General features: G+C 35.2%; 1 protein-coding gene across 1 annotated transcript; it reads left to right on the plus strand.

The window, feature by feature from the left end:
- Positions 1–2,800: 2,800 nt before the first annotated feature.
- Positions 2,801–7,593, plus strand: LOC123670386 (CCR4-NOT transcription complex subunit 7-like). Its single transcript, XM_045603882.1, has 7 exons — positions 2,801–2,827; positions 3,507–3,616; positions 3,765–3,878; positions 4,739–4,857; positions 5,440–5,597; positions 6,434–6,574; positions 6,866–7,593. The coding sequence occupies exons 1-7, from the start codon at positions 2,801–2,803 to the stop codon at positions 6,980–6,982; spliced, it is 786 nt and encodes a 261-aa protein (XP_045459838.1). The 3' UTR covers positions 6,983–7,593.
- The last annotated feature ends 7,275 nt before the right edge of the window (positions 7,594–14,868 follow it).

Raw genomic sequence — 14,868 nt, forward strand, 5'->3', positions numbered from 1 at the left:
AAATAAATTTAAAATATTTAATAAAGAGTGAATGAAATGTGACTACGCTGTTAATAAACTGGGTTTAAGTAATCATTTTCAATTTCATCCCCTCTCAAAAAGAAGAATTGTGCTGATTTTCCTATATCCGGTATTCTAGCTCGTAGTATAAACTTAAAATTTATATACAGATATTTTAGAGTGCCGATTTGGGCTTAAAATTGTTCCAGTAATCAGTTTATAATAATGTAATTAGTTTATATTAAATGAAAATCTCCCAAAAGATATTTTAAGCCCAGCTTACCTAATCCACTAATAGCAGAAGTTTGGAATTTAGGGAAGATATTTATTTTATACGGTATATGTATTACAAGGGTTTTTCGATAATCGTTCCCTAATAAAATAATTATATATATGAGTTAAAGAAATACTTGTTCAAGATTTTTTTTTTAATTTATCCTCTTTCGGAAATTAACACAAGTAAGGAAATTCGTTTTTATTATAAAAGTTATGTATTCTGCTCAAAAACTACGATAACTATGGGTATATACTGTGGGATAGCATCCAACGAAGAAAATTTGAAATATAATATATCGCGGAAACCACAGTGTTCTGTAGTAGATACAACTTACTTACTTTTTTTCGGCGGGTAGGTGCCAAACAACTTACACGTAAAAAAGTCTGCTAGAAATTATATTCCTTTAAAATTTATTAGTTCTGTTTATTATAGTGCAATAAATGATTAGTTTGAAAATTTAAAGTACAGCACCTACCAGCCAATAAATCCTTTTTAAATTTAAGCCAGTTTCATCAGTTTTATAACCGCTCATAGTTCCACCTGCAACTTCCTACTTCTTAAAATATGGATTCGCTGAAAGACACCCTGATGTCAATGACGGAATTCTTTACCACCAAGATGAACGAGTTCCAGCAAGATTTGCACAAAAGTTCTTCTTCGGCGACCACTAGTTCGTTAGCCGCTGATTTTAAATCCTTCAAAAGTTTTATTCTATTGGCTCTCACGTCACTTAAGCAACAAATTGAACTTTTGAGCAGAGTGATTGACATGAGGACCCGACGTAAAGTGTTACTGTTCCATGTGACTGAGGGCAAGGGTGAGGATACTTCAGCGCGTGTCACCAGCATTATTGCTGAAAATCTCAACCTAACTCCTCCACAACCAGCATTAAGTGGGCCGCCCCGATAGCAAGAAGCCTTCTTCTTCTTCTTCTTCTTCTTCTTCTTCTTCTTCTTCTTCTTCTTCTCCTTCTCCTTCTCCTTCTCCTTCTCCTTCTCCTTCTCCTTCTCCTTCTCCTTCTCCTTCTCCTTCTCCTTCTCCTTCTCCTTCTCCTTCTCCTTCTCCTTCTCCTTCTCCTTCTCCTTCTCCTTCTCCTTCTCCTTCTCCTTCTCCTTCTCCTTCTCCTTCTCCTTCTCCTTCTCCTTCTCCTTCTCCTTCTCCTTCTCCTTCTCCTTCTCCTTCTCCTTCTCCTTCTCCTTCTCCTTCTCCTTCTCCTTCTCCTTCTCCTTCTCCTTCTCCTTCTCCTTCTCCTTCTCCTTCTCCTTCTCCTTCTCCTTCTCCTTCTCCTTCTCCTTCTCCTTCTCCTTCTCCTTCTCCTTCTCCTTCTCCTTCTCCTTCTCCTTCTCCTTCTCCTTCTTCTTCTTCTTCTTCTTCTTCTTCTTCTTCTTCTTCTTCTTCTTCTTCTAAAAAATCTGCCAGAATCTGCCACACTTGACGCCAAAAATGCAAAAAATATTCCATCATGAAAACTAAAAAAAAAAAACAACGAATAAAACGTAATTTCTTTAATCAGCACAAAAAAAAAACTACAATTTCAATAAGCGGTATTACATCTACTACATACTACTTTTAGTGTGTATTAAACATTGGCCTCCAAATTTTCATCTTCATTCTCCGTATGCATAGATGTAAACGACATGTTTTTTTTAAACATATTTTTACTTGGTTTAATGGAGACACACAATCTTCGTGTTCCTTTATCCCCTCTTTTGTGATAATTATAGCTGAAACATGTTTGTTTAAGAACATATTCCTTATTTTGGTTTTGTTCACTTTTACCTACGAGAATATTCTCTCGCACGAAGCATTTGACATAGGCAATAAAGCTTTCGCGAAATTTTAAATATTTGGATATTTTGTAGCCCCATTCGCGTCCAGCATTTTTTCCAGTCGTTGCCAAAAATTTATCTACACTCAAAATTGTGCTTATGGTGCTACTTCCACCTGATTCTAACAAATATCTTACTTACACTTATGTCAAATTTAATTTGTCGAAGTTCGTCATCCACTTTTTGATTGTTATTTCAGGAAAAAAGCAAGAACTCTTGTTCCACTCAGCTCGATAAGCACGCTCGTATTTTCTCTTCATAATTTAGGATTCGTTACACAGAACCGCACACATTACTCATCAAACGAGAAAGACATAAAATAAAATTAAATCAATAAAGGAGAATAGTGTTCATATTCTTATCATATGAATATACTCCTATTTTAATCACAGTTTATAATCATATGACGTACTTGTTTAAAAACAGAATAAGAGGGAAATCCCCGTATTATTAGGCCATGATATAGATGCTGCCAGTTCGGTGAAATAAATTTTGATTCAGTTATTTATTAAACCAAATGTAATTATTTTTAAAAAAGATGTCATTGAAAATTTTAACTAAGTCATGTGCATTTTCCCGAAATGTTTTAAATCTGCCAAAATCTGCCACTTTTGTAAATCGTCAGCATAATCGTACACACAGCTACAGCACGTAGTTAACGGATGTAAATACTACCAAACTACCATACTACAAAATGTCACTTGACTTAGAATTGTCATTGGTATAAAACTATAGATCAAAGCCGTCTATGCTCTTCTATCATTTCATTTGTCATCATGGCATGCCATCACTGAGCTGAATGTTTATCGTTGCAATGATTTTTTTAGTTTTTGGCTTACGTATTTTAAATTTGCCATAACGCAGTTCTTATTGCTTATTTACACTTAACTATCTTTCTAAATACAAGCACTAAATCATTTCAGAAAATTCAGTGTATTGTTTACAAGCTCTATTTATTTACAAACGTTGACTATCAATAAAGCGTTTTTGCTGAAGTGGTGTAATTTATGTTACTGTAATAACCAAAAACAAGAAGTAATATTTTGCATTCTAAAGAAATTCATTCAATTTTGAGGACGAAATTGATAAAAGGTCAGATATGTAGTTGAATTTTACATTTTATGAAATAAACACTTTGTAACTTTTATATCATCAGTTAACATAATTGTAGATGCCTGCAGCGAGTTTCGGTTCTCTTTCGTCACTTCCAGGAAACGGTGATTGCGGAATTAAAGATGTCTGGAATCACAATTTGCATGAAGAATTCCAAATAATCAGACAGGTATACCATATTATAAAATGAGTTATGTTGAAAGACCACAAAATTATTTTTTAATTACTTAACATTATTACTGTATTTAATAAACTGAAACAAACTATTTAATCCATTATGTGAGCAGGTTGTGCAAAAGTACCATTGGGTTGCAATGGACACAGAGTTTCCTGGTGTAGTGGCTCGACCAATTGGAGAATTCAGATCGACTGCTGACTATCAGTATCAATTACTCAGGTGCAATATAATCTAAATTTAAGTTGTTTGTGTTGCAAAATGACTAAACAAATAAGTACTTTGTATTCTAATATTGTTCTATATTTTGCAACTATCTCAAATGCTAAATAAGTTAAGTTTGGACCATAAAAGTAATTGTTATTAACAGATGTAACGTGGATTTGTTGAGAATAATACAATTGGGTCTCACATTTATGGATGAAAATGGAAAAACCCCACCAGGATACACCACATGGCAATTTAATTTCAAATTTAATTTACAGTAAGTAATGATTACACATTGCTATATTTTTGTATTTGAAATTAAGTTTACCACTTTAATTCATCACTTCAGCCTACTGCAGTCCACTGCTGAACATATGCCTCCACTAGTTCACGTCATATATGGCGTGAACTCATGTGTGTTGCCCATAGTCACCACCACACTGGGCAGTCGGGTTGGCTTTTCGCACCGAAGATACTGCTGCCTCTCTTCGGCCTGTGTATTTCAAAGCCTATAGCCAAAATGCTTATCCTCCATCAGTCGGCTTTTTAAGTTCTAAGGTTACCTTACCGTAGTAGTACAACTGTGTTATCCCTTAGTCGCCATGACACCCACAGAAAGCGAGGGGTTATATTCTTTACTGCACACAGTACTCTGTAATTACATTGGGTAAATTTTTATGGTTAAATTTTAAGGTTAAATTTTTTGGGTATGTATTATCTATATGAACATTTACAACAAATGAAAAATGTATTTGTATTCTGTGTGCCAGCTGAAATATAGACATTAGGTTGCTTAACTTAGAAACAGATGACTGTGTTTTATATATAGGTACTTGGGCTCCGTCAGCCTAATGAGCCAGCCAATGACAAGTGCTAAAAGTGAATTATAAAAGTCCAGAGACAGGATTTGGTTTTGACGAAGTGGTTATTCAATTCCACTCTTTAGCCAAATATTGTTTTTATATCATTGATTTCAAAAAGAAGTTTGCATAGCATATATTATCTCCTGACAACTCGCAAATGCATCTCATACATAATATACTTTAAAATTTGAAACAAAATATTTTTTGTATGTAAACAGCTAATAAATAAAACTACTTTTATATACAGCAGTAACATATTTGTTTTATCTTTTAGAGAGGACATGTACGCACAAGACTCTATTGATTTATTACAAAATTCTGGATTACAATTTAGAAAGCATGAAGAAGATGGTATTGAACCTTTGGAATTTGCTGAACTCCTAATGTCATCAGGTAAGAATTTTATTACTTGAGTTGTGCACATTGGCAATTCATTTTTCTATTTAAAATAATCATTATTTTAACATCTCACCGGAAAGTATTAAATATGACATGTCTGTGATATTATGTACGCTTCAGCCTGTAATATCCCAGTTGTTGGGCATAGGCCTCTTCCCCATGTAGGAGAAGGATCAGAGCTTAATCCACCACGCTGCTCCAATGTGGGTTGGCGAATATATTCCCTACTATGAGTAACGATCGCTATCAGGTGTACGTGATAACAACCGGGACCGACGGCTTAACGTGCTCTCCGAGGCACAGTGGGAAGACCCACTATAACTGAACAAACATCCAGAACACGGCAACATCTGTATGGCCAATACAAATGTTTGTCATGTGCTGGGTTCGAACCCGCAACCACCAGCGAAACGTTGCGCTAACGCGGCGTGTGAATTTATGAACTATTTATTAATTGAAATTTCTATATTTTGCCATGCCAAAGGGCACAACCCTGTAAAGTGTTTTAATAATTGACGTATTAGTATTTAAAATAAGATTTGCAATACTTAAATAGGATCTTTGTTATGTCTTTAGGATTAGTACTTATGGATAACATAAAATGGCTAAGTTTCCACTCAGGTTACGACTTTGGATACCTCCTTAAATTATTGACAGATCAAAATTTACCACAGGATGAAAATGACTTTTTTGAAAGCCTAAGGTTATATTTTCCAACGGTTTACGACGTAAAGGTAAGAACCGTAATTTCACAATATATGTTAATTAACTCCCATTTTATACTTAGTCTTTAATCAGATATCTTTAAAAGATAGACATATGCCATTGTGGACCTACTATTGTAAACCTTATGCAGTCAGCCTGTAACACCCCACTGCTGGCATAAGCCTCTTTCTCTATATAGGAGGAGAGTTGGAGCTTGGCGGATATGTTCCCTACTATCAGTAACAATCGCTATCAGGTATTAATGATCACAACCAGGACTGACAGCTTAACGTGCTCTCCGAGGCACAGTGGCAAGACGTAAACCTATGAAAGATGAATAATTCATTCATTTCATTCATTGATTAGGCAGTGTAATAGATGAAAGCTCCCGCTTGCTTAATTTACTCTGACTTCTTAAACAATGATTGTCATTACAATCAATTTCGCCAAAACTAAATTATATACCTTAACCTTTCTTGGAAATCATTATGTCCACTAGTAATGAATATGATGAAATACGTTCATTACTTTTCGAGTTCATTGCGAACAGACGATGTTAAGATTAATGAATTATTCTTTGATTAGTTGAAATACCGAAAGGCATTTAATAATGAAAAATTTATAATGAAACAACTTTTTCGAATTTTATCGAATACTTTACTTTTCAGATACATTACAGCAACCTTGGTCACGGGAGGAAACATTGGTCATCTAGAAAAAATAAACCGCGACAAAATCCGAAAAAGTTGTTTCATTATAATGAGTTAAACTCGTGTAACATTAGAAAATAATAAATTAAAAAATTGTTTTTCTCCAGAGAATTTAACCATAAAAATACAATAACAAATTTTAAAAACTGTTGCAGTATTTAATGAAGCTTTGTAAAAACCTGAAAGGCGGTCTCCAAGAAGTAGCTGATCAGCTAGAATTACGAAGAGTCGGACCTCAACATCAAGCAGGTTCAGATTCACATCTCACTGGGATGGCATTTTTTAAAATCAAAGAGGTATTTTTTTGTTGTAATATCTAAGAAATGACAAAATTTCGGTAATAATTTTATTAATAATGTGATTAAGAAAACGGTCACAGTACTGGGTTGTGGCTTTTGCGATGGCAGTTGCGGGTTTGGTCTTAGCACATGCCATACATTTGTATCGGCTATACAATGTTTGCCATGGTCTGAGCATTGTTGTTTGCGTATTTTGACACCCGACACGGGAGTAAATCCTAGTTGGCGCCGTTGAGTGTGAAGTGCTATATATATATATACTATTATAAAGTGAATAATTATTTTCAGGTATTTTTCGATGGTAATATTGAGAGTTCAAGTGGTCATCTGTATGGCTTAGGTGCCCCCTTTTCAGTGAATACAAATAACTTTCAAGACAATGGTGAGAATGGAAATTCCTCCTGATCCGAAAAGTCTATTTGTGTGAATAATCTTACGCAAAAACCACAAATATTTCATCTCTCTGAGTAAAGGACAATGTTGGGGAGCAAATAATGGACAGTTTGACGTTTAATAGAGACAGGCACTGTACTTCATATCCGCACATAATTATTAGAACTTTATCAATGATTTTATGCTTATCATTTTATTAATCTTAATTTTTTTTTTGTATGACATTTACTAACATATTTTGAAAATAATAAATTATCATTACTTTAACTTAAAAGTCAAATAGATCCTTTTCTTTTACAATGCAGTTATTATATTGATTATGTATAGAATACTGTAACAAACATTTTTATAGCTTAAATGATTGTAATAAAATTGTGTAATTTATATTGCTATTAAGAAAATCAATTTATTTTACATTTTATTTGTGATACAATAGTTTGATGTCTTTTATTTTGTACCATTGGACAGAAATGTAATTAGTATATTTAATTAAGGTATACATATTTTACTCTCATAATAGATACTTTTTAAAAAAAATAGGATCTTTTTAATCAGTACCTTCTCGGACATAGTTATGTAACAGTTAGAAAAATAAAATAAAATAAATCTTAAATTTGCTCACACGAAAGAATTTATATTCGTCTTTTTACTAATTAGTAATTACAAAGGGAAGGCGTAAAATTAGAATGAAATCACTTGTAATAAAATAAGTAGATATGTAGATAGTTAGAGCTCTAAATAAGAACATGATGCAAATAATTTTTATATACAGGGAAAAGCCTCTATAGCGGTAGACTATATCCTCCCCTTAACACAGCTAATAATGAACTATCAAAGGCTGGTTGGTATATTTAAATTTGAATTATAAATTTTCTTGTATATATGCAGCAATGCACAATATGCAGTTCTAGGCATGAAATTGAAGGATATCAAGAAGTCACATCATTCTCTTTTTGTGCATGTCTCCAACTGCATTTTATGTACGATGTTTCATAAAATTTCGAAGGGCTCCTGTATTGATATTTTTAAGTGTTACAGTACACGATGTTTGATATTGGTTCTGCTGAAAGTTCCAAATAAAAAACCATGATTGTGTGTGAAGTTATTGTAAACTATTGTGGGTTTGAAACAGGGATTCTAAAATTTTCATACATTTTCATACAAGTTTTATCTATGGGATCCAGGTAGATCTGTCTGGAATCAAGATAGATGTCATAGCAATAGTTTATAATAACTTTTACTATTAACTTTACTTTTTACTTATTAACTTAATAATTGTTAAGAATACAGCAGAATAGCACTTCTCATAGAAGTTTTAGCATTCATTAAATAATGCTGAGCTACAATAACAAACAGGAAAACAGGACATTGCTAAACGCAACATTTGATTTGATAGAAAACTTATTATTATAAAGTAGACTTAACACCTACCCCACCTCAGCCTGCAAAATAATGATATTTGTAATTAAAAAAATACTAATCGATATATTTTCAATAGCTACCTTGTATTCAAGTACCTTGTCCTTAAAATTGCTCACCTTAAATTATTTAATTAAAAATCAATAAAGTCGTTGAAAAAAAATAATTCATCGATACTTTCAAACTCCTATATCTTTTGATGTATGTATACAATATTTTAAATTGCTCAAAGTGTTAAATAACTGCTCATGTTGCATTTATAATTGCTCAAGTACTGTTTGGAACAGCTCCACTTTCCTTAATTGTTAAATAAATATAAATAGTTTAAACAAATTTAACTTTTTTTTCAACGCCTTTATTGATTTTTAATTGAATGATTTAAGGTGAGCAATTTTAAAGGACAACATAGTTGAATTGAGCTATTGAAAATCTATCGATTAATATTTTTTTATTATAAATATCCACAATTTTTTGGCTTCGCGTCACTGTCTGTGTGCATGCGCAGCGCTTACCAGCTTACCTATCTATCTATCTATCTATCATCATCATCATCATCATCATCATCATTTCAGCCTATCACACTCCACTGCTGGACGAAGGCCTCAACAAGTTCACGCCATTTTTGGCGTGAACTCATGTGTTTTGCCCATAGTCACCACGCTGGGCAGGCGGGTTGGTGACCTATCTATTATATAAACGTTAAAGAACAATGCCCACTTTCCATACACTTAAAAACCTGACACTGAAATTTTATGTATAATTTTATGGTATAGGAGAAAGACTACCTGTAAGTTTAGGAAATAATGTCATATAGTCATTTTTACGATTTAAACGCTACGAAGTCCAAAAAATACCCATTATTGTTACTTTTTAGGTTAGGATTTGCCGTTACCGAATACCTATGTAGATAATAAAAAAAATATGCTTGAATTATTAACGCTAAAATACGAATTGGTTATTAAATTCCTATTTTTAAAATAGGAACAAATAAAATAGGAATACTTACCTAGGTATGATCTAAAACGTCTTTTTTACTTTGTGAATTCCTTGTAACCAGCTGCCCTTACGTCACTGCTTAGACTCAATGATAGTCACTATAAATTGAGTCGCTTCAGCCTGTAATATCCTACTACTGGGCATAGGCCTCTTTCCCCCGCCACTACGCTGCTGCAATGTGGGTTGGCGGATACTATGAGTAACGATCGCTATTAGGTATACATGATAACAACCGGGACCGACGGCGGCACGAGGCACGGCAGGGAGACCAACAAGGACTGCACGAACACCCAGACTACGGCAAACACCTGTATGTCCAATACAAATGTTTGACATGTGCGGGGATCGAACCCGCAACCGCCAGCGCAACAGGCACAATCCATGGCTGTGATCGTTGCGCCAATGCGACGTTTATAAATTGAATATCAAGCATTAACTGCTGTTTCTCCAGTACACATAACTACATTTTTATTAAGAAAAAAAGGATGCTCAGATAATTTCTATACAGACCTCTAAAAAGTCTAAATTGATTCTTGTGTTGTCAAAAGTGATCACTTCTACCCAACATATTTTAATGGCCTACGTACGGTACGTACTGTACGTAGGTATGTACCTGATTAACAAAACCAGAAAAACAAATAAAACACTATATAAATGTTAAAGTTTATTAGGTATCATCATTTTCATAAAAATCTCTTATATATACATCATCCAGAAATTCTGCTGGTGCAGAGATATTTTCTTCATATCTAGCCCATCCAAGGTACCACACTAATGTCATAACATGAGCGCAACATCCAATGGTTCGTCGACCAACCAAACAATTACAATAGTATTCGACTATACCAGCTCTGCCAGACACATTATTTTCTATTAAAATGTAGACATAATATTGTTTTTTTGAAATGTGTCTGGACTTAATTTTTCCTCTTATCAATGTTATATCACCACTTCCTCTCAGATTATACTGAGAAAAGTCTTGTGTGTCTCTACATATTTCTATTATATATGATCCATGAAATCGAATATGTTCCCCATAATACGATCTGGCTTGCCTTATCTGGTAAGTACCTAGAGCAAATAGTACTAAATCATTGTAACTTAATCTAGGAAACATAAATAAATTATCTCGGTCAGCTGTTATACTCTGAAAAACAGCAAACCTTCTATTCATATTTAATTCCTCAATCAAGAGTGCTAAATTATTTTCAAAATTAATTCTCTCTCTAATTATTGCGACTATTTCATTAGAATCATCTCTATCACGAAAACGAACACCAAATCGGTTATGGAGACTGGCAGCTATCTGAAAGTTCTGCATCATATTTGGCACAGATTTATTAAAATAGTCTTGCCTCAGGAGCTTAAAATCTCTTTTTAAATGTCCATTTACTGCCTCAACTACCCAGCGGCATAATGTTACACAACGAGTCCGGTTGGCCTGTTGTGTTGTTAATTGGTGTTTGCCTTCTAATAGAGAATCATATGAGAGAGGCATATATGGTCGATAATTACAACTTTCTAGCATTCTTATACAATCTCTGAAACCCTTATCCAATATAAACACATCATTTTCTTGAACATATAATCTAAGAGGAGAGTTTTCATTGTCAAAAAGGGAAATCATTATGTCAGCATCAGATGTGGTAGCCTTGTATGGACCGAAACAATCTAATATGTAACCATCACATGCCACAATTAAAAATGGTTTTAATAGATTTTATATTTGTGCAAAGAATACGTATCTTTTTGGAAAGAGTAATTAGAACTTTTATTTATATTTATGTATGTCCCATCGCAAATCATTATAGCATTAGTATAGTTTTCATTGTATATACCATTTGGTATTGTAAGGTTATGATCCATTAGCCTTTCTCTTGATATGTGATCAATACCCAGGTTTATAGGTACAAAATCTTGAACCAAGATTTCCCTGCATTTGTTCATTAGTCGCTCTAATGTGGTACGTGGTACATCTAATAATGTAGATAACCGAATATCTGATTCACCAGTCCTCAGTTTCATTAACAATGCAGCTAATCCCAAAATACCTTTGTGAATTCCTTGTATGCGTGGAACTTCATTAAGAAGGGTGAAAAAGTCTAGTTTGGACCTTTCAGTCCTGATGAAGATATCGAGGTCCAGGGGCGGTAAATAAGGTCGAAAAAGGTGTAAAACACACAAAATCGCACAGTACACAAACGAGACGCAAACGCAACAACGAAAGACTGCGCAGTATCGAATCACGAATGCCGATGCCTGGTCAAAAAAATCCGTTTCAGTCGTGCGAACTCAATTATTACATACTGCACGATTATTATTATTTTTATTATTATGTACGTTTTTATTAATCTGAAATATTTAAAGCCCAACGAAGAAATAAAATATTTATGAAATGAAATAAATAAAGCGTAAAATAATGTTTAAAACACAGAAACAGAGTTAAATAGTCAAGTATTAGTGTGTAAAATGAAACGTCGTAAGAAAAATGTAGTTCGGATGCGTTCAAAACATGTTACTACCCTTGACATAGAATAAGTTTATAGAAATATTACAAAATATTTTTTTCCTACGTTTCTTTTAACATTGTGATAAGCGTAATTAATAAACAATTAAATAAACTGAATTTTAAGATTTATTTTATTTCTATACATAGTCAGGTGAAAAATGGGCATTCTTCTTTGTTGTCACTATAGACGGCGCCACGGTCGCTTAGACCAAATATAAAATCATCATATCAAAAGTTTCGATCTAGCGGATACATCGTTCCTGGCTAGATCACCGACACGGTCAGTCGGAGATGCAGGTTCGAACCCCGCTGGAACGGTCGATTTTTTATATGATATTAAAAAGTGTTTAGAATTTCCTAATGTGTGGGTAACACAAAAATAAAAAATCGTACAAATACCACCTACTTTTCCTTGCTCACTATCCAATACTTTTTACATTTAATTATAGTAACCTGTATAAATTTGTTTGTCTTAAATTTTTACAGATTGAAGATAGAAAGAATTTAATATTAATGGCTTTCACTAATGCCAAGATAGTACATTGATAGTACAGACGATTTCGCCATTATAGGAGACATTTTTAGTGTTTATCATTCATTCATTCAGATTAATGGCTTCCATTTAGTGTGTTTAATTGTTTATCAATGATTGATGAATATATATTTGTCGTCCTAGCCCATGTCACAGATAAATATTGACAATAAATTGCTAATACGCGCAGCCGCCATTCTGGCTAGCTTGTACGTGTCCCGAATTTTATTTTTTTTACGTGACAACGTCTAATTAATCGATGAACGCCAGCTGCATGCAAGAAAAAGGACGACTCATTGTCCCGTTACGCTCATTGTACGTTTGCGCCGCATCAATCTCTCTTCCACTCGATTGGTCTATGTACCCTATATTACATTACTTGGTCTATGGGTCTATGCGTCCCAGATGTTTTCTTATGACGTTGTCACGTTAAACTATCGTCCGTAAGCTAACTTTAACCCAAAATAATTTTTTGTAAAGCCGAGGTCCTGGCAAATCATTTTAAATTTTCTCAAACAGGTTAATAAGTCATCCTATCTATAGCGAGATCGCAAACGGACAACTATAGGCATAGGTTTATTGCTAATACGCTAATAACTTGCTAATACTTTACTGGTGGAGGCAACTCGCGTAACAAAATCAATTTCTGTCAACTTCAGATCAAATCCAGCTCTTTTAGCAATTTCCTCTTAAATTCCATGTGAACGAAGTCGCGGGCAGAGCTAGTAAACAATAAAATTGAAAGATACGTACGGTACAGTAACGATTTCGTAACTCATACTTTCCTTTTAATATTTACTCTATGCTCATTAGTCTTGGGTAGCAAATGCATCGTGCATTAGCCGGCCACTTAGCCGGCAACCCCCGTGGGAGCTCTTGGCGGAAGTTCTTGACGAGACCTACTCATACGTCTCGGGTAGGAGGGCTACCCCCACGTTGGACGGGATCCTACGGGTGCGCCGGATGGGGCAAGAAGCATTAATGTGGAGGTGGGGGGAGGACCTGGTGGAGCAGCCGTATGACATACGCGTAACGGCTTCCGCTTCTTACCGGGTTCCGGTTTTCTTACCGGTTCTTACGGCTGCTTTGGTGAATACTTGTGTCGGATGGCCCAAAAGGAGCCGATAACTGGATGTCACGCTTGTGGCGCGGCAGTGGACTTTGCCCAGCACACCCTCGAGATGTGCCCAAGATGGGCGATGCTGCGACGCGATCTGACGACAGTCCTAGGAGGAGACTTGTCACTGCTTAGCGTCATCACCGCGATGCTCGGCGACGACGAGTCCTGGACGGCGATGGTCACCTTCTGCGAGACAGTATTAATGTCCCAGAAGGAGAACGACGAGCGGATGAGAGAGAAGGCTACCGACGAGGCCTCCGTCCGCAGGCGACGAACGGGGGTGCGTAGGAGGTGTTACTTAATGCGCCTCCCTGTGCTCGTGTCGGGTCGGGATGGGAACCCGGTCCTGCTAGACATGGCGTCGTTGGGATTATTCAGAGGTGAGCCGGACAGTCCCTATGTAGGAGAAGTCTGGCCTTTTCGCTGAGGCCAGCCGGTCGCTGGAGGGATCCTGTTGCCTGCAGATCCGGGACCCCCAATATACAATATCCCTCCAATGAAAGCGGCTGAAGGCTCCTGCAGGGGTTTGGTCGGTATAGTACCCTCAAGTGCTGAAGCCGACATATGGTCTAGGACTGTCTACCCGGGCGTCCTGGATATCACCCGTAAATGGATTACCCTGCGATACCAAAAAAAAAAAATGTACGATGTACTAAAAGGTTACGTTACTTAGTAAGATACGACGAGTTTGTATTATACGTCTATGAGTCCGAGTATAACACTGTCCGACTATCCGATTGCTGTCCGACTGTCCGAGATGATGTTATTCGTACGGCGTTCGTTATCTCCAAAATAAAAAGAGCTACAGAGCAGAACAGTATGAACGAACAATTAATGTTGAATTTGTTAAGACCGTACGAGTTACATCGCGTAGCGTATTCTATTCATTTCGCGTTTTAATGTTCCCTTTTTAATCAAAGTTTTATGAACATACATTACCACAACTTACGTTTTCAAAATCAGTGCCCCTTATATCTACAAAACTACTGCACCGATCCTTTTGAAATCTAAATACTATTTATATACATAATTTACGAGGTAACGCTCAGGAATTAATTCTAAATTTTTGGAACGAAGTTCCTTACGGCAGGCTTGACATTTGGCTGGTCGACCGAACTGAAAAAAATGTGATACTAAAACCGTAAGAAAAATATATAACGGAAGTGACGTAATATCAGTAACACGACTGTATTATATGACGTTTGTAAAACTAAAATATTACTAGTAAACTTTTTTTTAAATTATTTATGTAATTTTATACTGTCGACAAAAATAAATAAAGACATATGTTTTTTTATTTCACTTAATAGTTTGAATTATTA

The sequence above is a fragment of the Melitaea cinxia genome, chromosome 4, assembly GCF_905220565.1.
Source record: "Melitaea cinxia chromosome 4, ilMelCinx1.1, whole genome shotgun sequence".
NCBI lineage: Eukaryota > Metazoa > Arthropoda > Insecta > Lepidoptera > Nymphalidae > Melitaea > Melitaea cinxia.